The 27,291-nt window shown below is 39.6% G+C and overlaps 1 protein-coding gene across 5 annotated transcripts in view; it reads left to right on the top strand.

The window, feature by feature from the left end:
- TP63 (tumor protein p63) overlaps positions 1-27,291 on the top strand; it is a 232,791-nt gene that overhangs the window by 180,847 nt on the left and 24,653 nt on the right. For 4 of the 5 annotated variants that reach the window (XM_036064636.2, XM_078068034.1, XM_078068038.1 and 1 more), the window contains 5 exons: positions 18,579-18,765; positions 20,920-21,035; positions 22,293-22,402; positions 23,071-23,207; positions 25,032-25,114. In XM_036064636.2, the coding sequence (XP_035920529.2) occupies positions 18,579-18,765; positions 20,920-21,035; positions 22,293-22,402; positions 23,071-23,207; positions 25,032-25,114 (633 nt within the window). The remainder of the gene's footprint in view (positions 1-18,578; positions 18,766-20,919; positions 21,036-22,292; positions 22,403-23,070; positions 23,208-25,031; positions 25,115-27,291) is intronic. The other variant, XM_036064645.2, reaches the window with a different exon arrangement.

Below are 27,291 nucleotides of genomic sequence, written 5' to 3'. Positions count from 1 at the left end.
ATTTAGCAAAGTGTCTAGATTAAATCATGTTCAGTAAGTATTAGCTTGTTTTTTTTTTTTTAATATACAGCAAATGTGGGTCCTACTTTGTACATCTGTATCACCAGAATATTCAGATATTTGAGCAAGCATTGGGAAATTAGGGATGACAAATGCTGTGGTTCATTGAAAGGTACAGATCCTAAATTTTTCTTTTTCATGCGGTAATCCTCAAAACTATAGATATCTGTTCATAAGTCAGTCCACTAATTGAAACCTGAACTTGGGAGCTATGCAGTTATTTCAGGAATGAGTTGAGTTGTCTATTTTTCCTTCTCAATAACTTTCTGGAATTTTAAAACCAGAAAGCACTTTGGTAATCATGTTCTATCCATTTTATTTGTCTCTTCATTTTATCTTCTGTTGTTTGTCTGCAATATTTATTTATATTAATCTTTCCTAAATGGTAACTTTCTGGAGAGTAGGGACTTGATATCCAGCCCTTCCTGTCCTAACATGTAGTAGAGTAACTTGAATACAGCAAAGTCTCCATAAATGCACAGGGAGACATCATGCAATGTGCCATATGATGTGTATACATGTACGGTAGGTGCCCTCGATTTGAAAACCTAGATTAGAGGCTTGACCTTGTCTTCTGCCCTTGTTTTGTTGTAAGAAGACTAGTTTACCTACTTGAGCCTCTGATTCCTCATTGACCACAAGTGGAGAGGGATGATTTGCTCATAGAGTTAGCTGAGAATTAATAGTGTATATGAAAGTTCTCTATAAACTGTTAACGACCACACAGATGGTGAGTGACGGTGTCATTTCTGGAAATCAGTAGATGCTATTACCCTCCACACTGTCTAGATATAGTCCCCCTTACCTTCTCATAAGACTGGCCCACCTAGCCTTCCAGTAAAAAGAATATCCCTTAGATCCACACAAATTACCATGATTGGAATAGAGAGTTTACTTTTAGGGTTAATTTACAGATGAAACATCAAAACAGGCAATGAATCTAATGAAAGAGAACTAATAGGTTTGGTATTATCTTGCAAAGGGTACCTGGGCCACTATGTAGGTTTAGACCTGTAAGTGTGTCCAGCAGTGACAAGTTTCTAAATGTGTTTCTGTTCACTACAAAGATGCAGCCTTCAGCAGGGACCAGAGGGTGAGGAACTGTACCCTGGAAGTCATTTTGAAGGCGAGCACAAGAGTCTGTGTGGAAGTATAGACAGGGACCTTCAACTCTAGCATCCAGGGACTGAAGAATAGCCACCAGGGAAGGACTCCTGCTGGCTTGAGAGCCACTGTGGGAGGCATTGTCCTGGCCCAGGGATAGGAAATATTCTTGGTGGGCAGTGACCTGAGTTCTGAACGGGACTGGCCCCTTTCTGACCCAATGCTGCCTTCTCCATATGCCAAAGTAGCGGCTAAGGAAGAAGTGGGGGCATCAGACTTGGACCCTGAGTTTGAGAGAAATCCCAGGGCTTTGCCGGCTGTTGGAACAGTGAGTCACCCTGAGGGGCAAGGAAGACACTTTTCGCCCTTAAGGGCAAATGAGGGCTAACATCCAGAGCAGTGCCCTGGACGGTAGCCTGGTTAGCAGGCATGCTTCTGCTGGCAGTGGAAGGGAAGCGATGGGTGGCACAGATTGTTTCTTGTCTACAGTGTGTGTGCGCTCCCAGGAAGCTCCCCGATATGCCCACCAACCTGCGCCCCGGATAACAGCTTCTCAGAGAGCAGTGGTATAGGAATGTTTTACAGTGAAAAGATCGTAGGAGTCATAGGTTCTAATCCTGTCTTATTACTGATGCCTGGTGTGACCTTTCCCCTGAGTTTGCTCTCTCATTTCTACATTGGGAAGTTAAACTAGATATGTCCAATGGGGTGCCCTGTGCCCCAGGGTTCCTGCCTTCCAGGGATCCTGCTAGAAGAATTGTTACTGCACAGGTAGTCGTATCTTCCTGTATTGCTGGGGAACATCCAGGTTTGTTTTACAAAGGGACGTGGAGTATGCACCACACGTAGTCGGGAGGTTTGTCTGCAGGTGTTTGAGCAGTACTGAGAAGAAGGCGAACTGCCTGAAGTTCCATTCTCGGTTCTAACATTTGTGGGAGTGGTGCTTTAAACATGTGAGCCCCAGTCTCTGCACATATGAAACAGGAGAGTCCCCTTACTACACGAGTCTCCTCTGGGTTGTTGTGACTTCAGGAAACATCGAAGGTAACATTTATTGAGCACCTGCTGTATACCAGTCACTCTGACAAATGCCTTCCGGTGTCTGCCTTGTGAAGGTAACTGCAAAATGGTATTACTGGTCAGGCAGGGTTGGCAGGGGTGGCCCTGACAGGAGACACTAAATGAAAGGTCATTTTACCCTCCTGGGGAGATACTGTTGCAAAATTACCGATCAGGTCTGTCAAATCTTTTTAAACTGGCTTTCCAAATTCATATCCTCAGGCAACTAGAACCAGGTTGGCGGGCTCCACTCCCACCCCTTCCCAAGGTCTGTGCCAACATGCTGCCCTCCAGAAAGGGAGGCTGCAGCTGCCTCCCCAGCCAGGCCAGTGCCCAGGGCTAGCCGCAGAGCTGCCTGTGGCTTCCCAAAGAGAGGCTGCAGGGCACATCCCTCCCTACCACGGTTTTGTTGCTTTATGGTGTGGACTGAATGTCCCATCCCCCTCCACCTGCCAGGCCCCGGTGGGCTGCCGGCTGGTCTTCACGGTAAGCAGGTAACAGACAACCCACCTGCTTGATGTCAACATCTGTGGGCGCGGCCCTGGGAAGAATGTGCCGCTCCCAGCCTGGGCTCAGGTAATTAATCCCCACAACTGACAGGTGGCAACAGGCGGCCCTTTGGCTGGGGCCATCAGGAAAAGTGCTTGGAGGAAGGATTTTTTTTTTTTTTTTAACTATTAAGCACACAATTCATACATGTCTGGCAGCGAGACGACTGTGGCAGGAAGGGGAGACAGAGAGGAGAAGTTGAATACCTTGCCAGAGGACTATGGGGCCAATTTTGGGATCTCTTCCTGCCCAATCATGATGATAGATTCAGTAGGATATGGTGGCCAAGGATCTGTTTGCAAGCTTACTTTGCAGATTTCCCCTTCCTTTGAAGTAGATGCACTCCTAAGTGGAATGCCTTAGTTGTGAATGAAGAAGTTGGAGCCCACAAGGGCAAGTGATTTGCCGAAGCTGATGCAGGAAGTCAGTGGGCAATAGAATCCTGTCCTCCTGCCTCCCTGTTGACGATTCTTTGGGCAATATTTACTGCCCCATTATGCACGTGCAGCTTAAAAATGGGGTGATAAAACTCTGGTGTAGTCACGGGAAGGATAACCAATTGGTTCTTGAACAATATTCTGATTTTTCACCTAACCTTTTTCTTTTTCTTTTTTTTTAAAATTATTTATCTATTTGATAGTGAGAGAACACACAAGCGGGGGGGCAGCAGGCAGAGGGAGAGGGGGAAGCAGGCTCCGCGCTGAGCAAGGAGCCTGATGCGGGACTCGATCCCAGAACCCTGGGATCATGACCTGAGCCGAAGGCAGATGCTTAACCGACTGAGCCACCCAGGAACCCCTCACCTAGCCTTTTAAAGTTGACTTCTCAAGAGAACACCCCAACCCTCCCCTATACCATAGATATGCATTCACTTTCTGTTTTTGTTTTTGGTAGTTTGATACATCATCCATCATAGCCATGACAGAACATTAACCTGATATTTGTTTAGCATATATTTATTTAACTAAAACCTTTAAAGTGATCACTTTTTAATTATTACAAATGAAAAAAAAAACCCTCTCTTCCTAAAAATGAGATCTATAGTATTTCTCAAGTGAGTTTATTTATAGAGGACAGATCCAGAATATGGTATATAATTAGCCCATACAATTATATGTGAAAAGGTTATTCAATCTATTTCAAGGAGATCATACCAAAGCTGTATCTGGCTGGCTCTTTCTAGCTAAGACTGTTTTTGCATTGTAGTGAGTTAGATAGTTATAGTGAATTTTTCGAAGCCTCTTGATCAAAAATTATGTTTTGACCCTAATATTTTTATTTTTAAGCATCTCATTTCTGCCCCTTATTAATCTTTCCCTCTGCCAAGTCAGTTGCCAGAGTTTTATTTTGTCCTCTTTGAGTACCCCATCTGTTTTATATGATTTTCTTTTCTTCCAATTTCAATTTTTGCTTTTATCATCCTCTTATCCTCATAAAAGGGGCTTTTTAATTTGGCAATTCCCAAGAATACAGTTTAGAAAAGAAAAAAAAAAATTGAAATCACTGAATGCTTTAGGATAACTCTGACTAAATTCTGATTGACTTTGCACTTGATAATTGCTATATTTGGATGAATGGAGTCGTGACAGCTTTGGGGCTTGCCCTTTTTTTTCTTGTCCATTATTTTAGGTTATTTGAAGTAGGAAAGACCCCACCTTTCACCTCTTGTATTCTTTGAACTCTCCGCAAATTAGAACCATAAGCTAGAAGCACATCTAGCATTTCCTGTTAGTGAATGGTGGTTGTCTTTTAGATTATTTGTAAATCTCGTTATTTTTTCTTTTATCTTACTTTCATCAACCCACATCCATGCAGAAGGCCAGAAAAGTTGTTGGTGTATTTAAGCCTTGGCTTAGGTTTTCCTCCCTTTTTAAGACCCAGCCATCCTCGCAGTAGGTAATTTGGCCCTGAGTGTTAATGGGCCATGCTAAGGTTTATTCTGTGGGCTAATGACCAATAGGTCATAATACATAGGTACATAGTATTGAATTAGAACAAAACATTAAGACCTTTTCTTTTAGCATGATGGCATGCCAGATGCAGATTTATCTGCAGGCTGCCACTGTGGTATCCGAATGGCTTTGACACTATCCTATACATCCTACTGCTGCTTCCCTTGAGGATGGATTGAGTAGTGAGGTGGGTTTTGTAATTATTGATCTATTTATTCCATGGAAGTTTATTCCTTCCATATTCTTGGAGATCTGTAGGTAAAGTTAGCCTTGCAATTTGGGATTTGCATAGGGTATGGCATTTCTTCTGGGAGAAGTTGAGAGACTAAAGTGTTTTGTTTTTCTTCTTGATGGAGTGGAGAGGGAGGGTCTTTGTTGCACCTTTAGGAAAGGGAGCTGTTGAAAAATTATGCAGGTGTGTGCTGATATTAGCTGGCATCTCTATGCATTGTGATACTGAATTACTAGTCTGGCCGCCAAGAGCATGTAATATAGTATGTCTACTGAGGCAGGTGGTGATGGTGGGGTCGCAGTTACTGGAATGCTTTTCTCCCCACTTCTCTTTGCAACATATTATTAGTAAAGGAGCTGAATTTACTCTTGTTTTCCAAAATCCCCTGGAGTTATTTTATTTGAACATGATATTTGGCTTTGTGCAGTTCACTCCTCAATATGCCAAACCTCCTCCCCTCCTTCCCAAAACAAAACAAAACTTAGGCAAAGCTTGCTTTTCCATTTTGTCGGGGATATTGTATAGCAAGAAAGAGGTTACTTCATTTGTTAGTTTTGAGGATCCTCTGTTCCATGACACTGTAGAAATACTTTGTTCGTACAGATGCTCAGGACTGTAGAAGAGGAAATTTGGTTGAAGCCCAACAAGATGTGTGGCTTTTTGTTTTAACTCATAGGCTAGTAATTCCTAGGGATAAACACACTATTGAATGTGCATACAGTACATCAGTATAGACATCAATTGCTACTCTTTTTATATATTTCTGATCAGAAAGATTATTAACACTCTGTTTTCCAGATTCTTTTTAAAGAGTTACCTTGCCAGTATGAACCTGGTAACTGGATTCTCTAACAGATTTGCACCGGATCATAAAATATTCAAAATAGAAGAAACATAGATCATCTAACAGAGTTCCCTTGTTTTCCCTCCATGGGTGATTATTAGCTCAGTGTTTGGGGAGATCACATGAGTTGCCTGAAAGTCCTCAGAGACTGAGTGTCCAAAGTCCATGACTTTTTTTATGAGAGATCAATTACTTTATCTTTGGAAGTAAATTCTTTTACATATGCGTTCTTTTCTTTTCCTTTTTTTTTTTTCCTTTTTCACTATCACAGTATTTCGTTTTCTAATTTTACATTAAGATTTACATAAGTTTAAGAGCCACAAGTTCATGTGCTGTCTTACCTAGAACCAATTCTACCCCATGACCCGATGGGGTAAAATTGGTTTTTAAAACAGTTGGTGGGCATTTCATTATATTTTTTTGTTCAAGATCCCATTCTGAAAATATACTTACCATTTAGGGAAGAAAATCTCAATTCCTAGACAAACTTATTTACTAAACTAAAAAGCATGGCATATTGAGGCAAAGAGCAGTATGGAATATCCTTGTAATCTTGTAGGAAAGTGGTGATTGTATTTTATTTTTTAGTTGAGCTCTGAGCCTTGTACTTGTTTTCCTAATCCTATTGCACATTTCTGTAAATCCACTCTGGTACGAAATACACCAGTTCCATCTGGGCCCCATAGTAGGAGTGTTAAGACTGCATGGTGCATGGGAGAGAAATTGGCCTGTGTGTCAAGATGGTCCTTTTTGTTGAGTATGTTTGAGCAAGTCTCTTTCTTCTCTAGAGCTTTGATCCTTTCTCTGTAGCTGGAGGGGCTGAACCAAATGATCTCTCAGCTCTTCCTGATCTAACTTTGTAAGAAAAGCTTAGCCACCATATCTTAAACTAAAACTGCCTTGAAACAAGTGATTACATAATAGAAACTGAGAACCAAGTCCTTGGCTTACAATGTCAGTTTGGTTTTGTATGGAAACTCAGTCATTGGAGTATGATATCATTGTAAAAGTATTAGCTTTCCAGAAGTAAGGAAGTCTGAGTTCATCCCCACATTGCCTAGATTTAGTTGTGCAACCTTTAGAAATCATTTCTTCGGGGATGATCCAAAGAACTAGTACAGCTTCACTAACTAAATAGAGCTTCACTTTTTGCCTTGTGTCCCTCTGCTTTTTCTTCAGAACATATATTACACTTTTAGAAATAATTTATTTAGTGTCCGTGCTCCCTTTAAGCCAACTCCCTTAGCCTAAGGGATACTGCTAGTTCCCTGGAACTCAGAACAGAGCCTGCATGAAGTGGGTGTTCAATAAATATTTGTTGAATTAATGAACCAACTTCATTAAGTTTTATATCTGAAAATTGTGGGGAGAAAAAGGTTTGGACAAGACCTGCTATAATGTTCCTTCTGAATTCTAACATCTTATTTCTATATTCTCTGTCTTCTAAAATTGTAAGTATGCAACAGTTTTACAGGTGCTGCCCATATTCATTGCTTAAAGTTTTTAACTGGGAAATATTTCAAGCCTACAAAAACACCAAATAAATTTAGATACCTGAGTTATCTACCAAAATGCTAAAAAACTTCATATTGCTTCAAATATATTTTTAATTTTTTAATGTATATATTTATTTAAGATTTATTTATTTGAGAAAGAGAGAGAGGGTGAGGGGTCCAGGAAGGAGCAGAGAGGGAAAGAAAGAGAGAATCTCAAGCAGACTCCCCGCTGAGCGTGGAGCCTGATACAGGACTCCATCTCATGACCCTGAGATCATGACGTGGGCTGAACCCAAGAGTTGGATGCTTAACCTACTGAGCTGCCCAGGCACCCTTCAAATTTTTTTTTTTTAAATAAAATGTGACAGGGCGCCTGGGTGGCTCAGTCATTAAGCGTCTGCCTTCGGCTCAGGTCATGATCCCGGGGTCCTGGGATCGAGGCCCGCATCGGGCTCCCTGCTCCACAGGAAGCCTGCTTCTCCCTCTCCCACTCCCCCGGCTTGTGTTCCCTCTCTCACTATCTCTCTCTCTGTCAAATAAATAAATTTAAAAAAAAAAAAAAATGTGACATAAAGCAAAAGGTCTCCCTCCCGTCTGTCTCATTACCCTCTCTCCTCCCAACTATTAAAATGTAAGAACATGGATATATGTTGAAAATATGGGAAATGAAAATAGATTGCTGAGATTAAATTTTGAGCAGTGTAGCTTAAGTAAATTTTAAGGACACATAAAATTGTATTATATTTACTTATGAATCTATGCATGTGTATTTAAAAAATATATGGAAGCAGATAAGCCAAATCCATTCATTTTCTTAAACAAATGAATCTAGTAACTTGACATTATTTAGAACTTAGTGGTTACTAGCAGATAAATATGAACTGTGTGATTCATTGTAAATGGTTAATATTTAAACTTCAGGAGATTTTTATTATCTGACAACAACTACTTCCTGACCAGGTTGAGATACTGTTTTCACAATGCTCCCCAAATTACTTAATTAAATGCTTTATGTGGAAGATCTTAGAAATATGAGGCTTCAGTAATAATCATAATACATGAGTTTATGTTGGTCTTTGCAGTTGACTAAGGCTTCCCATATCCATTCATGATTTTTCTTCTCCACTCTAAAAGATGCATACTGTATGTTCCATATTTTTTTTCTATTTTATGTTGGTGAGAAGTGAGGTGACTACATTAGAGACCCAGGGAATGAGAATTTAAATCTTGTCTCTTCACCCCTAGCTCAGTAACTGTTGCTTACAATTGATGGTGTTGGGTAAGGGTCCTTCTCTAATGCTCTCGGCTTTGAGAACTAACCCCTTTCCTCTTTCATAACAAAGTTGGCTTATTAATCCCAGTGTTGCCTCATGTTATTTTATTTTCTTTGTCCAGAATTAAAACTAATTTTCTTTTCTTTTCTCTATTTGTTGAAGAGTTCACTGACTAAGCCAGGTCTCATTTTACTACTGATTCTTTAGGGAGTCCTAAACTAACTCTCTCATTCATGCTTTGATTTTAGAAAAGGGATAAGCAAATAACTGGTATTATTTTTGCAAGCATCTTTTGTTCCAATGAAGAACAGTTCTCAGTCTGTTTTGGTGCATTCATGATGAAAACTAGAGCACTGAGTTCTAGTAAGTCCCCAAAATTTCCCCCATCTTTCACCTTTCAGTCATTAGTATTGCCTTAGTTTGGGCCCTCCTCATTTCTTGCCTGAATACCTCTGGATGGGTCTCCTTTCTCTCACTCTGTTCCAGTCTTGCTCCTACCAGCTTTGCTTTACTTAATACGTAGAACTGGTTAGGTCTTTCCCCTGCTTTGTAATCCTTAATGATTCTTCTTTGCCTGTTGGTAGAGTCCAGCTGTTTCTTGTGACATCCAAGGCTCCTCAGAATCTGGTAGCTGCCTTCCTAGCTTAGCCTTATTGCTTTCTGCTCTGCCTCTCCCCCTCCTGTCCCTCCTCCTCCCAACCTGCCCCCACCTATATTTTAGCCATAATTAAAGTCTATCTGCTTATATTCATGATGTTCTCTATCTGTAGAAAGCCCTCTCTGTGGAAAGCTCTCCCATCCTCGTATTCTTGGGTACACCATCTAGCTGGTGAATAACTTGCCTTGAAGGCCTAGTTTAAATATCACTACTGCTATGAAACCTTTCTTCTCCAGTGGGATCCATTTGCTTTTCTCTTTCTCTCTCATCTCCAACCAATCCATCAGCATATCTGGTTAAAATATATCCAGAAACCAACTGCTTCTTGCCAACTCTACTGCTGGTCTAAGCCACTCTTATTTTTTACTGGGATCACTTGCAGTAGCTTCCTATTTCCATCTTTGATCTATAAAGTCTGTTTTTCACATAATAGCCAAAATATTATTAAAGTGAAAATCAAATCATGTTCCCTTCTCAGACCTCTCCAATGGCTTCTTAGCTCACACCAAGGAAAGCTGCAGTCTTTCCCTGGCCTGTAAAGCCTTATATGATTTGGGCCCCATATGTGGTCTGCTTCAGATCTTATCCCTTACCACTTATCCCTTACCACTAGCCTTCGTTCACTGGTCTCCTTGACAGACATACTTATCCCAGGACCTTAGCACTTGCTGTCTCCAGTAATTGAAATATTATTTTCCTAGGTGTATGCATGGCTTACTCCTGTGCTTCCTTCACATCTTTCTTTAAATATCAATTTATCAAAAAATCCTTCCCTGATAACCCTTGATGGGTGCCTGGGTGGCTCAGTTGGTTAAGCGACTGCCTTCGGCTCAGGTCATGATCCTGGGGTCCTGGGATGGAGTCCCGCATTGGGCTCCCTGCTCAGCAAGGTATCTGCTTCTCCCTCTGACCTCCCCTCTCTCATGCTCTCTCTCTCTCAAATAAATAAATAAAATCTTTAAAAAAAAAAATCCTTCCCTGATAACCCTTGATAAAATAATACCCCCTCACACCATACTCCCCTACCCTGACTTCATTTTCTTTATAGCACTTATCACCATCTGACATAGTATTTATTTGTTTATTCTAGAATATTAACACCTTTAGAGCATGGACTTTGCTTTTGTTTATTGCTGAATTTCCAGACCTAAAACAGAACCTTGAATATAGTACTTGTTCAATAAATGGGAAATTTATTAACAAGTAGTTTATTGCTCTCTCCTCTGTAATTCCATAATATGTTATACATACCTGTGCTATACACAATGTATTTGTGTTGTTTGTGTTTTGTTCTGGCTCTAAACTGTGAGCAACTTGAAGGTAAGGCTGAGTACGCTTTTCTTTCAATTTATTTTGTTTCAAAGACTGTCCCAGAGTAAGGATACATAAGTTCCTGCATTCCAGGGTTTTTAGTCTTATTTCTCTCTGTTCCTCGTACCTGACATTGTGTAGTATGTGCTTAGTAAGTGTTTGTTTGATAATTATTGGATGATGTGCAAGTGGGGAAATAAATAGATCTCATGCCTAGTTTACAGTGGCAGCTGATTAGCAGATTCTAACGTAGAATCTTAATTTACCACCAAAATATTATGAATTACAGAAAAATGCGTAACTAAATTGGACATTCATGCTATCGGTAGCACCCTGTAGCAATTTTTATTTTTTAAAATATTCATGGAACCAAATTGAAAGTTGTCAAAGAGACATGAGGAATGCAAATACTAGCTCTAGCTATACCTTATGTTCACAGAAAACTACAAAAGCAATTAGAGACCTATGTCAAAAAACAATGACAACCAAAAAGAAGAAGAAGAAGAAGAAAGTAAAAGAACTAAGTATAAGGGAACATCATTTTAATGAATCAAAGGAAGCAAAAGCATCCTAGCAACCAGGAAAAAAAAAAAAAAAAGTTTAAAAGATTGCTTCAGTACAAAGCAATAAAACATAAGCACTATAAAGTTAGGAGAAGAAAATAATATACCTAGAACAGCAGACTCTGATGAAAAGATGACTGGATAAGGTAAAAAGGGAGATAAGGTAGATAAGGAGCGTTTGAAATGCAATAGAAGAATTACAATTATTTGTAGTAGAACAGACCAGAGCTAACTCTAGAAAACCCTACATATGATATGGAAAATGACCTTGACAAGTTTCCCAGAAGGCAGACAAAAGGAATAAATGCTAACAGTTAGTGTTTGAGTATATAAGATCTATGATATAGAATGCAGATCCAAAGTAAGACTTCGATGTTTCTTAAAATTAATAAGAGTAGAAGAAACAAAAATATAATAAAACAAGAAAAGAAAAATTACATTGAGTTACGTTCAAGCATGTAAGTTGAAAGAGCTCACCAATTCCCAAATAATTTCAAGAAAAAAAATTAGAAACATTCTCACTTTTTTTTTAAAACAAAATAAAGAAGGAAACAAAATCCTTCAAGGATCTAGGGAGAAATAAGCACCTTATCTAGTTTAAGGGAAGAAAATTCAAATTGACCTTGGACTTCTCTGTAACATTAAAATATGCATTGACTCAATTATCCAGTTTCAAGGGATCCAACTAAAACTAATGTACATCCTAAGCATTTGTGAATTAAAATATGCTCAGCAGTGTTATTTTTAATATTTTAAAATTAGAGTAAAATTCATATTCTATAAGAAAGCATGATTAAGTAAATCATTGTACGTCTCTTTAATACTATAATTGCAACCACTTAAAATTATATTTTTAAATTAGAACACATTCATGATACATTAAATAAAAAAGATACCAAAATGTTTGTTATGTTCCAGTTTGTATAAGGGTGTGTGTGTGTTTGTCAGAGAGTGTTTGTGTATATGTATGTGTTTGTATGCATGGGAAAATGTCTAAAATGTTAATGGTGTATATCTCTGGGTAGGGGAAATATGTCATATATTTCCTTTTTTTTTCCAGAATTTCTGTGTGCACATGTCTTTATAATTATGAAAAAACAGACAACTTTATGGAAAAAGAAGTTGAGAAGAAGTTTATAAGTTTTTAATCCTTCATAACTGCTTCTAATAGTGACAGCACTATAGGGAGAGATACGTTATATCTTCAAACATAAAGGTTGGATTGTATAATGTCCACCCAGAGAACTACTGGAAATTCAATGCAATGGACTTGCATCACCAAAGAAGTTCTTAGATATAGGAGATTCTCTTTTCAGATATAGAATCAACTGGCTTCTTCCTGTGATACCTGTAAGTAGAAAAAACCTAGCTAGAGATAAAAATAACCTTAGAACAGCAATAATAAAAAAAAAAACAAAACATTTAGAATGATAAGAAAATGGTGCAAAGGGGAAATAAGTTAAAGCCAGAAACAGAACCCATTAAATAAGCGTAAGTCTTAGAGAAAGAATTATTTTTTTCAGGAATGTAAGTGTTGGTCCCTTATTATATTGGATATGAAGACTAATCAGACCTCCAAAAGAAATGCTTCAGATGTTCCTCCGTATTAAGAATATATTAAAATGTAATAGATATAGCTAAAGGGTGCTTTGGAGGAGCCTTTGTAGAATATAGAATGTAGAATGCTTATATTAGAGAAACATAAAAGTCTAAAATCAATGATCTAGGATATCAATTTAAAAAATAAAAATAAAGCAATGGCAAATTGAACTGTAGTTCAATTTTTGCAGTTAGGCAAGAATAAAAATTAAAAGTCATGCATATTGGAAAGGAAGGAATAAAACTGTCTTTACTCACAGTTAACATAATCATCTATGTAGGAAATCATAAGATAGCTACAAAAAACTACTAGACTATTAAGTTTAGCAAGGTGACAGGATGCATAGTCAATATACAAAGATCAAATATGTTTTTATATACTAGAAACATAAAATTAGAAATTAAAAATTTTAAAGTACCATTTAAACAATTTTTGAAAATGCTGAAGGAGCTGTCTAACAAAATATGTGCAAGATTTGCATACTAAAAACTATGAGACGTTCCTGAGAGAAATCAAAAGTTCCTAATTGGAGATATATACCATGTTCATGGATTAAAATACATAATATTGCTAGTATATCAGTTCTTTTCAAGATGACCTATATATTCAAAACAATTTCATCCAAAATTCTACCAGGCATTTTTGTGGTAATCGACAAGTTGCTTGTAAATTTTAAATGGAATTTCAGAGGATCTAAAATAGCCATAACAATTTTGAAAGAGAACAAAATTGAAGGGTGTAGATTCCCTGATTTTGAGACTTCCCATAAAGTTAGAATAATCCAAACAGTGTGACACTGATGTATGAATAGACATATAGGTCAATAGAAAAGGGCAGTGTCCAGATAAAGATGCGAACACATGTGGTCAATTAATTAAAAAAAAAAAAATTCTAAGGCAATTGAACAGAGGGAAATGATTGAGATAAACTTTTCAATAAGTGTTGCTGGAAAAATTGGATAGCTGTTAGAAAGAAGAGGAGAACGAGGAAGAGGGGAATTGACTGAACAATAGGTATAAGACTAAATGCAAGAGCTAAGACTATAAATCTTCTACACACAAATAAACAAAATCCTTCTGACATTGGGTTAGACCAAGATTTCTTAGGACACAACAAGCATAAGCCTTACTGGCAAAATATTGATAATTCCTCAAAATTAACTTTTGGAAAAGCACACAAAATGGGTAAAAAAGACAAGCTACGGACTGGGAGAAAGTATATTTTAAAAATGTGTATCTGATAAAGGACTTTTATCTAGAATATATAAAGAACTCTTTCAACTCAAATTAAGAACACAAGCAACCCAATTAAAAAAATTAAAATTTAAAAAGTTTGAAAGATTTGAACAAACCCTTCCAAAAAGAATAGTAAGTATATGAAAAAATCTAAAATAAATATAAATATATATATTTTTAATTATATATTTTAACTTCTTTGTATAAAATAAATACATTTATATTTTTAATTTTTATTAAGTAAAATATAATTATATAAAAATCTAATTGATGGATATGAGATAAGTATATGAAAAGATACTCCACATCATAAATCATCAGGGAAATGCTAATTTAAACCACAGTGAGAACCATTACATGCCTGCTAGAATGGCATTAAAACTGACAATAGCAAGTGCTAACAAGGATGTGAACCCTCATACATTGCTGGTGGCAATGTAAAGTGGCACATCCTCTTTGTAGAACAGCTTGGCAGTTGCTTATAAAGTTAAGCATACACTTACTGAGCAATCATACTTCGAGGTCCCTATCTGGAAAAATAAAAACATGTGTCCTCACTAAGATTTATATATGAATGTTTGCAAGAGTTTTATTCATAGTAAATACAGACTGGAAATAATTGATGTGTAGATAAATAATGGAATTCCACTAAATAATAAAATGGAATACCGATACATGCCAAAACATGGATGAGCCTCAAAAGCATTATGCGAAATGAAAGAAGCCAGGCACATAAGATTATATACTGTATTGTTCCATTTCTATAAAAGCAGTGAGCGAAAGCAGGTAAATGGTTGCCTAGGGAAGGAGTCAGGAAGAGGGTTAGCTATAAAAGGGGCAAAAGATAATTTTGACAACTGGGCTAGGGGAGGTGGTTATATAACTGTGTATGTTTGTTAAAAGTCATTAACTGATATACTTAAAAATTGGTATAATTTATAGTAAATTATACCTCAAAGCTGATTAAAACAAAACAAAGAAGAATACATACCCCCAAGAAATTAGACCTTAGAATTAAAGAATCTCAAGTCAATGTTGGGAGCAGTTTAGAGGTAGGATTTTAGAAGTCCCAAAGAGAAAGAGACATTAAAAGCAGCCAGATGTGTTCCGCTTTTCACCCTGTGCCAACTTGAATTACCAGTGTATTCTAAAATCTTGGCATAAATCAGATTGCCATTCTCTTGTGATCCTGCAGAAGACTGGAAAATTGGTGGAGATAGTGGCCATTTGGTAGAGGATGAGGGAAGTGGGGAAGTCGGAAGAATTATGAATACACCATAGGCCAGGGAGCCCGAATTTAGTGCTGGAAAAATATTACACATCAGCACAGATTGAATTTGCGACCAGTGAGGGAAATAAAGTAGCAGAAGCTTGGCTTTGTAAAGAACCGAGCACGCCAGGCTGCTTCAGCCCCTCTAGTTACTGAGCAGCAGGCCTGCTAGTTTCACTGGAAGCAATGATCAAAATGGATCTTGGCCCTGGTCAGATATTTAGATTCAGTCAATATGAAACTTTCATCCTTAAAATTGGAATATGTGGTCTGCAGTACTAGATGCAGTCCGAGCCAAGGGGGGATATCTAAATTGTCCGAGCTTGGTGTGGAGAACAGAGGAACAACGTGAGTCATTCCAGACAGGGAATGGTACGATTGATTTGTGGGTGATGCATGTATGGTGTGTTGGAGGCGTTAAGAGGTTTGCATGGAGAGAACATGCAGTGGGAAGTGAGTGTGTTTGGGGGGTGAGGGGAGGGAAGGAGAGATAGATGGGGTCAGACCACAAAGGGCCTTAACAAACCATGGGAAACATCAGGGCCTCCCTCATGACTTGCCCTAAGCTGTAATCAAGAGTACTGACAGACCATTGGTACTGGACTCCAAGGTCAGCTTCCTCCTAGTCCAGTATTTTTTCAGTTCTATCATTTGCTGCAGCTCTCTGTAATTAAATGAGCAATTATTACACTGAGAAATAAATAAAGAGGAATTGTTGATGGTGAGTCAACGACTTCTGAGCTTGTTTTAATGTTAGAGAGGATTGTATACCTTTGAAGTTGCTTCAGAGTGTAGCCATGCTGTTGGGGATTAGAGAAAGGTAAAAGTGCACAAATTTGCACTGCCGAGCCAAGAGAAATCGAGACAAGGGAGTGTTGTTACAGGGCTGGGATCAGGACTCTCCTATACTGGTTGCTAACCAGCTCTTCTCTGTGACCTCAGGCAAGTCCTCTGTATGCCTCCACTTTCTTATCTATAAAATGGGGATAATAATGCTGATTCATTATCTGTTATCTGCAATTCTGAGATCCAAAGAGCTCTGAAAACCAAAAGTTGCTTTGGTTTGGTTTTAACTTCATGAAGTTTGTGACAGACTCATTTGGTGGTGAAATCTGGCCTGAACTTTAAAGCTCTATAGTCATATCCCAGTTGGTGGGAATAGTCATGAATTCTGAAGAAACGTTAACATTTGATTCTGGGGTGCTGACCTAAATCCTGCTGGAGGTGTTTATAATATATGCTATATGAACTCTGCTCCCTTTCTAAAATCAAAACAATTCTGGATTCTAAAATATCTGGCCCCAGGGGTTTCAGATAAGAGACTGTATCCCTGGAATACTCTCCCCATGGGGTTGTGTGAGGATTCCATTTCTGACAGCAGAACTCAGGAAAAGGTAAAGCCATTATTATTTATCATTATTCAGACTCAGAAATGAGATTCCCCTCTCCCATCCCTGAGAACGAGTGAGGGTAACAGCTGATGAAGACTACATTTGTTTAGTACTTTTACATTTTAGTCTGTCAAGTTTGATTGATAGTATATCAATTATTGAAATGTGTTTTCTTTGAACTGTCCTACTCTGAACACTTATCCTTCCTTTTTTTTTTTTTTTTTTTTTTTGCAATCTTTACATACTTGGGTAGGTGTCTTATTTGCCTTCAGGTGACAAACTTATTTTTCAGTCATTTTTCCTGAGGTGAATCTTATGAAACTCACGCGTAGGTTATATATCTCCTAACTAAAACACAAATGGCTATGCTTACTTTCTGAGCATTCTCAGTAAAAGTGAGTTCTTAACATACCCTAAGGCAGTGTCTTTGTTTGTAAAGTCATTGGTTAAAAACACTAGCACAAAAATACTCTTCTACTTTTCATTCAGTGTTTCCCGAGTAGAATTTTATTTTTGTGGTCAATTCTTGGCATGCTCCCTATTTCCTCAAGCGATATAAAACCCGTTTGCTGTGTCTAATCCTTGACCTGTGGTCATGGAGAGCTGATTATGCAACACACTTCTCACATTAGGAAATTTTTAACTGAAAATTTCATATACTAAAGCGCTTGGGATAAAAAGAAAGATTAAATATTTCAAGAGGATGAAATAAAGCAGTTATTTTTAAATGCATTTTTTAGTCAGACATTCGCCTTTAGTCGGAGTTAGGTTGAAACGTATCAATAATACATCTTTTTGCCACTCTGGCTCCTGGTCCCCAGTGTTTTTCCCCTGGAAGACCGTTGCTGCCAATCTAGGATTGCAACGTGTGTGTGTGTGTGTGTGTGTGTGTGTGTGTGTGTGTGTGTGTGTGTGTGTGTTTACCTTTGTTTGGGTAGGTGTTACCAGGTGCCCCACTCTTGGCTGGCTGTGCTGGTGCCTGGTGGTCTCACTGCCGCAGCAAACTGCGGAGGAGGGCAGTGAAGGGGCCTTGGCCCGGAGAACAGGGATGCTAAGGTTTAATAGAATGTAAGGATTAGAATGGAGACTTTCTACATTGGTTCAGAGATGGGGAGGGGAAGAAACGCAGGATAGGACTTTTTTCTTCTATTTGGTTCTAGGTCTCATGCTTTCTCCCCCTATTTTGTCAGTTCTACAACCAACCAACCAACCAACCAACCGACGAATCACTGAATTTCTCCTCCCTCAGAAGGAAGTGTGGGGAATACAAGTTTCAGTCACTTATGAGTGAAGAGATCTGTATCTTGATGGCTTTTGCCATCATGATTTGTGCCATTGCAACAGGCCAGTCCTGTTCATGAGAGTACAGGACCAAATGGTCCCTATCAACTTTCACATTGTCTTAGGCTATGGCATGAGAATATAAGTGCAACCGTTTGGGAAAACGTTTGCTTTGCAGTTTTCTAGTTGGTTGGGCCTTGGGTAAAATCTCTTTACTCTCTGCTATATATTCCATCCTAATTTGTCCCCCATAAATCCTATTTCCTCTGAGTCTCTCTAGAGTATTATAAGGGCAGGATAAATTATCATCTGTTTAATATCACTCAATATATGAAAACATTGTTTTTTTCCACTTAGTTTCTGGCATTCTGTAAAGCTGTTTGTGGTATGAATTATTTTAACCCCTCTGAAACTCAATTTCTTCATCCTAATGAGAAGATACCAGAAAATAATGACATCAATGTGTTTTGATAAATGTGAACTCTTTTGTTTACAGGATTTTATTTAAAGTTGGAAAAAATGATTAATTTGATTAGTGACTATAAGTCCTTCTGAAAAGATTGCTAGCTGTCATTGTTGGGTATGTAGTAGCCAGTCATAAATGTGCATCTATAGAAAGTGGACCTGTTCTGATTTGGAATGTAACAATATCTCCTGTTGGTTCTTTCTTCCTGCCACCATCGGCCCATCTCTAAGCAGTATTCCACTGAACTGAAGAAACTGTACTGCCAAATTGCAAAGACATGTCCCATCCAGATCAAGGTGATGACCCCACCTCCGCAGGGCGCTGTCATCCGTGCCATGCCTGTCTACAAGAAAGCTGAACATGTCACCGAGGTGGTGAAACGATGCCCCAACCACGAGCTGAGCCGTGAATTCAATGAGGGTAAGAATTGGGATCTGGGGCTGTTCAGCTAAGCTCCTGAAAAATAGAGATCCTGTGGAGATTTTTCTTTGGGGTCCATCTACCTGGTTCCAAACTCTGCAATCTGAGGACAGCTCAGTTTACCTTTTTTGTCTAACAGATTGAGAATAATGATAAATGCATTTATGGCTCCATAACAGTCGGACTCTTCGTAATTTAATATTGGTAATTACTAGGTGACCTCTAACTTGCCTCTTCACTTCTACTGTTTCCTTCCTTTTTCTTTTTTTCTTTTTTTAAATGAGAGGGTGTAGGAGGGACAATCTGACATTTGACCCATTCAGCCCAGGTGAGGGTAACCTTCAGCTTTAGTGCCTTTCCTAGAGTGGTGTCAAGGCTATACCAATTGAGAACTGGAGGGAGCATAAAAGGTAAGAAACACATACACACACACACACACACACACACAAAATGGAAGAGTAAAGTGCGGGGAAAAAAGGAATGAAAATAAATAATGGACAAGAGGAGCAAAAAGAAGATCTAGGACATAAGCTGGGAGGGGGGACAGCAAAGTCATGACTGGGAGTCAGGGAGCAGGTATTTTGGGGCCTCCTTTAAGCTCTGTGTCCATGGATAAGTCATGCCCCATGTTCTGAGCCTCAGATCCAACAACAGCTTTACAGAGGAGGTCGCTGTTTCCAAGTGTTCTCTTACACTGGATATTCTAAGGTTCTATGAAGGGAGGCTAAGTAAGGAGGAGCGGAAAGTAGAAAGGAAGAACAAGAGAACACAAAAGTGTTCATTAGGAGGGTGCAGGAGGCTTGGAGGTTAGGATAATTTATATAGACAATATATTTTAAAAAAGAAATATTGGTAGGTAGCTAGTGTGATGTTGGAATAGATGGTAGAGAAAAATTAATGGAGGAAGAAAGAGAGTGGATAGAAATTTCAACAGAGAAAGTTAAAATCCTCCCATCTTAACACAACTACTTTTTACACATTAATTTCCAGTCCTTGTCTACATGGCCTCATTTTCAATACCTTTCCATCTTGTTTTTCACTTAACAGTATGACTTAAAGATGATTCCTTATAGCTAGGCTCCATTACAGGTTTCCACAACTGCCCTTGATCCATCAAGATGATATAACTATATTTTGTTTTGTTTTGCTTTCTCACTGTTTGACATAACACCTGTTTTTAGTTTTTGCCAAATAAATGATTCTTCAGAGAGCATTTTCACACTTATTTTTTGACTTTTATAGAGTAACAATTTTTATAGAATGGTAATATATACCCAAAGAGTAAGAACACCTTTATGGCTCCCACTCCCAATTCTCAGATCAGCTGCTTTCTTTTGGAGCTCTGTCAAGTATCCCAATTTTGTGAAATTTGGCCTATGTTCTTTTAAAAGCATGCCTCCCTTTTCTGATCCTCCAACCTGGGGCTCTTTCAGCACCAGAAAACCAGTAAGTTTCTCATCTTTATGACCAAAGCAGGTGTAAATCCAGGGGTTTTGGGTTGGCTCAGTCAGTACAGCGTGTGACTCTTGATCTCAGGGTCATGAGTTTAAGCCCCACATTGGGTGTAGATCTTAAAAAAAAAAAAAAAAAAGGTGTAAAGGTGTAAAGATGGAGACTTTATGGCAGGAAAAGAACAGGCAGTAAAAGGTATATCCTTGCCATCTATTACCTCTTGTTAGTATTTTTGCTAATCAGTGTTGGGGAAGCATCTATTCTCAAGCTGAGTTTTTGGGGTTTTTTGTTTGTTTTTTTATGAACTTGTTCCTTTTCCTTCCCTTTCCCATGGGAGCTAGCAGAATCCCCTCTGTGGATAAGAACAGAGACATAGTCATAAAGTTCCTTGACAGCTTGAGTTGTTAACCTTCAGCCCCAGAAACAAAGGACTGTTCCCTTAAATATAGGTGAGCATTCCAGCCCTTTCTATTGTTATAAAGGTACACCTTCATTTATTAGATATCTGGCAATGAGATCCCTTCCTTTCTTCAAGGATGTATGTTTCCTCTATAAAACAAACCATTTCTTTAGCCACAAATATTTTGCCCATGCAGCTTCATTTTCTTTTCTTTTCCTTCCTTTCTCCTTCCCTCCCTCCCTTTCTTTCTTTCTTTCTTTCAAGGCAAAGAACTAACTATTTTGTCTTTCTCTGTTCTGCAGGACAGATTGCCCCTCCTAGTCATTTGATTCGAGTAGAAGGGAACAGCCATGCCCAGTATGTAGAAGACCCCATCACAGGAAGACAGAGTGTGTTGGTACCTTATGAGCCACCCCAGGTAAAAAGATAAGTACTGGGTTGACTTGGGAGAGCATTCATTTTGGTGATAAAGGGTGTTTTGGGGATCTCTTTCTGCCTTGGTGTTTGTCATCAAATAGAACCCTTCTTGTCTTTCTCCTCTCCCTCTTTACCACACTGCTTCTCTATCCCCTTCAGAACTCCTACATTTGTATTAAGTTAACTTAATAACATTGCTATGTACCCAGGTTCCCATCTTGAAGGTCAATAATAATTGAACTTGCAATTGGGTAAATACCTGACTCATCTAGAGAATTTAACTGGCAATTGAACTGGTAGTGGATGTGGACCGGATGCCAGTATATTCCCAGTGGCCTACAGATGGGAGACTCTGAGGGGGATCTCTTAGCTCAGGTTTAGACAAACAGGTGGCAGATTAGGAAAGCAGACTGGTTCTGTATTAAGAACACTGGAGTAGTGTTACCAGAGTCTCGTGGTTTGCTGGCTTGCTATGTGGACTGTTAGCCTGGGGCTCTCCCTCTCTAAGCTCCAGTTGCCTCGCCCATGAACGACCACTTTGGAATAGATTATTTAATCCTGAGGACCTTTTCAGCTCCAGAGTGTTCTTTATGGAAGTGTACATTTAAATCTGTGTTAAGCTATTTTATCCACATAGGGGAAATTTCCCTGGGTGTTGCTGCTATTTTGGATAATATTTTCATTTCTCCCCATTTGAATTAGGTGATAGGGATTAGCTTGCAAATGAGTAAGATCAATAGGATCAAAAAGTTTTATGATTTAGGGGCACCTGGGTGGCTCAGTTGGTTATGAGACCGACTCTTGATTTCTGCTCAGGTCATGATCTCAGGGTCGTGAGACGGAGCCCCGCATCAGGCTCTGTGCTGAGCGGGGGGCCCGATTCTCTCTCTCTCTTTCCCTCTCCCTGTGCCCCACCCCCTGCTCTCTCTTTCTTCCTCTAAAATAAATAAATCTTTTTTTTTTAAGTATTATGCTTTAAAGCCTTTTTTGCCTTTCTAATTTAATGTAAGTATTTAAAATAAAATAGATTTAATTTAAATCTAATTTCTAATTTAGTGTCCAGGGTTGCAAACATTAGCTTTAAGCTTCCCAAGAGGCAAGGCAAAGAGGAATCTACAATGGGTTTTAGAGTTTGTCTTGCTAGAAGAGAGTGTATCACCTCATCAGAGTGAGTTGGTTAACTAGAGAAGAGAACCGAGAAGGAAGAACATCAGCTCAAACCATTGTTAACCCAGACTCTTTTTCCTCCTGTGTTCAGGTTGGCACTGAATTCACGACAGTCCTGTACAATTTCATGTGTAACAGCAGTTGTGTTGGAGGGATGAACCGCCGTCCAATTTTAATCATTGTTACTCTGGAAACCAGAGAGTAAGTGGCATGTGCAGAATTGTCATTCTGCAAAACACTGTGGGCAGAGGGCAACGTGAAATTGTGTTTGCTCTATCATTAACTTTCCATGTACAGCAAAGAGCTACCCTTGATTTTGTCCTTTGTGCTTTAAATCCTGGCTGCAAACAGTGACATAAAAGATCTAAGAAGGTGGAGACAGAGCAGGGTGCGTTAAGGGAGAGGGAAGAAAAGAACCAGGAAGGCATGCAAGTCACTTCATACCTGAATTCTTGACATTTGACTGCAATAGTTTCTGATTAGACAGTGTTTGTTTTCATGTGGCTCCCAAGGCAGTTAACAGTTTCTTTGAGTAAGTCTGGGCTGCCTAAGGGGGTTTTATCCAGAAACATCCACTGGCTTAACTCAACTTTCCTTCAAAATCTGTAGCTAAATACAGCTGTTCAGTTAATGGCTTGGAGGTTCTTTGCAGAACAAATGGAATGTTATTTACTAATATTGTTTATGGCACATAAGCCCTTTTGTGTTTTGCCAAGTGCTTCTGGGTCCATCCTCAAAGCAGCCATGAGTGAGCTGGTGGTGATGGTGGATGGGTGACGGCTAGCATTGGATATGGAAATGAGAGAATGCCAGGGACTTTTACAATTCTTTTCAATTTGCCCTTTCTCTCCCTCCTCTCTGATTCCTAGCGGGCAAGTCCTGGGCCGACGCTGCTTTGAGGCCCGGATCTGTGCCTGCCCAGGGAGAGACCGGAAGGCGGATGAAGACAGCATCAGGAAGCAGCAGGTGACGGACAGCGCAAAGAACGGTGACGGTACGAAGCGCCGTAAGTAGCTGTAGTAGCCAAATGCGGTAGGGTGAAATCTTCTCCAGATGTGGGGGCCAAGAGCAATGCTGGGGAAGCTGCATAGGAAGACCTACCTCAGGGCTTCAGGGGCAAGTATGACTTGCCCCACAGGCAAGTGAGGTCCCACAGCCAGTGTGAACGGTTGTCCCGCTGATGGAGGACTCCAGGTGTGCACGACTGCTTTGCAAAAGCAAATCGTCATGGTGAGGATTTCTTGGTCCAGCGGTCCTCAAACTGTGACTCCCAGACCAGTAGCATCAGCATCATCTTGCAACTGGGTAGAAATGCAAATTCTTAGTTCCCAGACCTGCTGAATCAGAAACTCTGGGTATGAGACACTGATACCAGTTTATCTTTCTGGAATTGCACATAAGGACTGAAAATGGCATCTGTCTACCTTATGAATTCCTGGGAATAGTGAGATTTACAAATGTATTTCACAAAGGACGGTCTGGGGAATATGCAGATCCAGGTTTCATGGAGTTTTGACACGTATGACCATCTTGGGGCCTCAGTTACCTCATTTATAATGAGACTAATGATTTAGGTCTGTTGTTTTCAAACTCCTTTTGTTAAGCAGTAAAAGCTTTTTTTTTTTTTTTTTTTTAAATGAAATATTTAAAATATTCTATTTGAAGGTGGCAGCAGTCAGGGGTGGTCTGTTGCTCTCAATCACCCCTTGCCCGTGTGGTACAGGGGCCTAGACCTCCAGGCAGCAAAGTGTGAAAACCACTGATCCACTTGTGCATCTAACTTATGAGAAGAAATTGATTCTAGAAGGTGCCTCGCATAAGCCTATTATCACTACAAGTATTTTAAAGTATACCACGCTGTGACTTATTTCATGAAAACATGTTTTAATCTTATTACTGGTTAGTATCCAGAAGAAATATAAATTGTATTGCGTTTTACAGAACAACAGAATGTTTTAACAGCTACTCATCATCAACTTCTAACTTTTCCGTATGACTTGCCTTTCCTGTTAGGCTCCTTCTCTCCCTGATTATTCCTCAAAAAAGTATATGTGTGTGTGTATATATATACACACACACACACACACACATACACACACACATACACAATACATACATATGTATATAATTCTATCTCCACCCTAATTTTGCTCATGAGTCTGTCTGGTGGCATCGTTTCTATATGCTTCCCTGAGCACCTCAGTTACCTACAAATTAATAACTTTTAGGAAGAATAGATTATCCGAACTTTGGCAAAAGAATCCTCTCTATATCCTGGATCCTGGTTGTAGTTTCTAATGTTGGAAACCTTAAGGATTTATGAGCTGCATCCACTCCCTTTACCAAAGGGAAAATGAGGGCCTGGGAGTGGAACTGTCTGTCTGAAGTTACGTGATGTCCTCACTGCCGTGGGAGGGCTGAACACGCAAGCTGAGCGCATGGGCAAGACAACTTCTACAACACCCCTCCCTTTACCTCCTTGGAAGATAAATGATCTGAAAAATAAAACACCAAACCCATTTATCTTCCTTCCCTGAACAGCTGTTCACAGACACACGCCAGCAAGACACAGGGATTCCTGCAGCACCACTTAGGCCAAAGGCTCTCTTCCAGCTTCCCAGATGTCTTCCTTCTACTTATTCCTCCCCACCCCCCCACCTCATTATTGTTAGGCGTACACTTAATGTAAATGCAATGATCACCAAGGAAATGGAAGCTTGGGACTGAAAACTCTAATCTCACAGGTTTGCTGAGGCTACTGTCTGTTTAATAAATGTACTAGTGCTTCAGAAATGTTCCCAGGATGAAACTTGCGTTTTCCCTCCACCAGCTTTTCGTCAGAACACGCATGGCATCCAGATGACATCCATTAAGAAACGGAGGTCCCCAGATGATGAGCTGTTATACTTACCAGTGAGTCTCCCTTGAGTCTTCCCAACTGCTTCATTTTTACCATCTCTGAATGAGCTTTTCCTCTGTGTCATCTTATTATCTGTGACAATGAGAAAGGGACGATGATGACTAGGGAGATAAAACAGGGAGAAAATATTGTTTGAAAAATCAGGAAATATCCATCTCTTCCCCTATTTTGAAATCTGTCAGTAGTGCGGGCTTCTCTACTTACTACTCGCCCAATCAAAGTTACTCTTCTAATATAATTTTTCTTACCCAAATATTTAAAATTAAGTTGCAGTTCGTTGTTTAAGAATGATAAGATTACCCCAGACAGTGTGGCCAAGACTGAGATTTTGTCAGAAGGAGCTCACAGATTTGACAGTACAACATTTATGGACTTGAATGCGATTTCTTTTAGGAAGTGCTATAAAGAAAGCCAAGCAAGACAGGATCCTCAGTTATATGTGAATGGCCAGAAGACTCAGCCCAGTTGTTGTGTAAGAGCACTGTTCATTCCTATGAGGAACATGAGTCCTCTCAAGGTCCTTGAGGTTCCCTTTTTAGACTATGGTTGCAGTCTGTTGAATTCTTAGCACCTTAGGTTTTGGCCATCGAGAGTGGTGGCAAAGTCTTGGTAACCAGCATAAGCCTCACCATCTGAACGTACCTGAGACCCAGGCAAGCCGGGCCAGGAGATTTGACAGGGGTGGCCGCCCCTGTATTGACGCCAAAGCCACTCAACAGGTTTGGGTGTGACATACCTGCTTCCCTGCCTTCTTTGGGCCCTGACCTCCGGGGCAACAGACTGCTTGCCAGTAAAACAATGAGACGGAGAGTTAGCCAAGATTCTCAGTGTCTTTTTTCTCAAGCTACCTATGGAAACGGACTTGTGAACTTTAAGTGCAACATTATCCTGATGAACCAAATATTCCGAAAGACCTAATATGTTTTCAGCTGTTGAGATAGGAACCAGTTTGTACTAAGGAAGGAGGTACCTTGTCATCAGTTACATCTTATGTTTAGTGAAGAATCAGCCAAACTGGGATGTGTGAATTAAGGAAAAAAAACTTTTAATTTAACATGAATTTAGTTGGTATCTGTTGGGTGGCAAATATGCTAGACCCTGAGCATTCAGAGATCAGTAGAATATAATTTTTACCTTCAAAGAGCTTGCCTTCTAGCAAGGAGACAGTTAGAATGTAATGAAATAAATCCCTCCGTAGAGCTGGGCATGATGCCGTGGGAGCACATAGAAAGGGCAGAACACTCACCCAAAGACTGAGATCAGGGGAAGCTTTGCAGAGGTGACCACAGAGCTGGGACAAATAGGAGCTAACCTGACATACGGTAGAGGAAACTTTTCCATTTCTGAATTCTGACAAATCCTGCCTCTCAGGGAAGGGACTTGGGTGAGGCCTACAAAATGCCTAGGGAGCAGATTTGAAATAGGCACTCGCTCTTGGGACCCTGCAAGCTCTCATGCACCCTGCTGGTCTCACTCCAGTCCTGGCCCTGCTCATACTTTTAAAAACTTTTAAGAGACTCTCTTAAAGAGAGAAGCATGTTTTGCCTCAGCTGAAAACTTCTGTCTTTCCAGAGATAAGTTAATAACCGCTAATTCTCATTACTTTTGGTAGTTGTTTCTTATAAAATCACTGCAAATGTTGTTCTAACAAACACTGACTCATGGGAAAGTTCAGGATGGAGTTCCTGTGAGTCTCTGATCACAACATTTTCTGCAACCATTCAGTACATAACCTTGTTTGATGTGTGTTTCTCTTTAAAGACACCTTATTCCATGTATACTATTGATTCATTAACACCGAACTCATGACCAACAGCACTACAACTCATGCCTAAATGAAGCTTATCTAACACATTTTCTCCAGAAGGCACATGGCAGCCTTCTGGCACCTGGAATCCTAGACAGCGCTTCAGCATTACCCTTGGGGACCAGTTTAAAGAGCAGGTTCACCAAAAAAGCCAACACAAAACAAAACAAAACAAAAAACGCACACAAAAAAACACACACAAAAAAAACTAAAACAAACAAACAAAACCAACAACAACAAACCCCCTCCCACCCCCCCACCCCCCCACACACATTGTGGAAAATGTGGCATTCAGTAGACCAGGGAGAGGACACTTGTTTGCAGCATAAAAGCTGGAGTGAGACAGCAGAGCGTGCCTTCGTC

This window comes from Halichoerus grypus, chromosome 1 (assembly GCF_964656455.1).
Source record: "Halichoerus grypus chromosome 1, mHalGry1.hap1.1, whole genome shotgun sequence".
Lineage (NCBI taxonomy): Eukaryota > Metazoa > Chordata > Mammalia > Carnivora > Phocidae > Halichoerus > Halichoerus grypus.
This window is presented reverse-complemented; position numbering and strand designations above follow the sequence as displayed.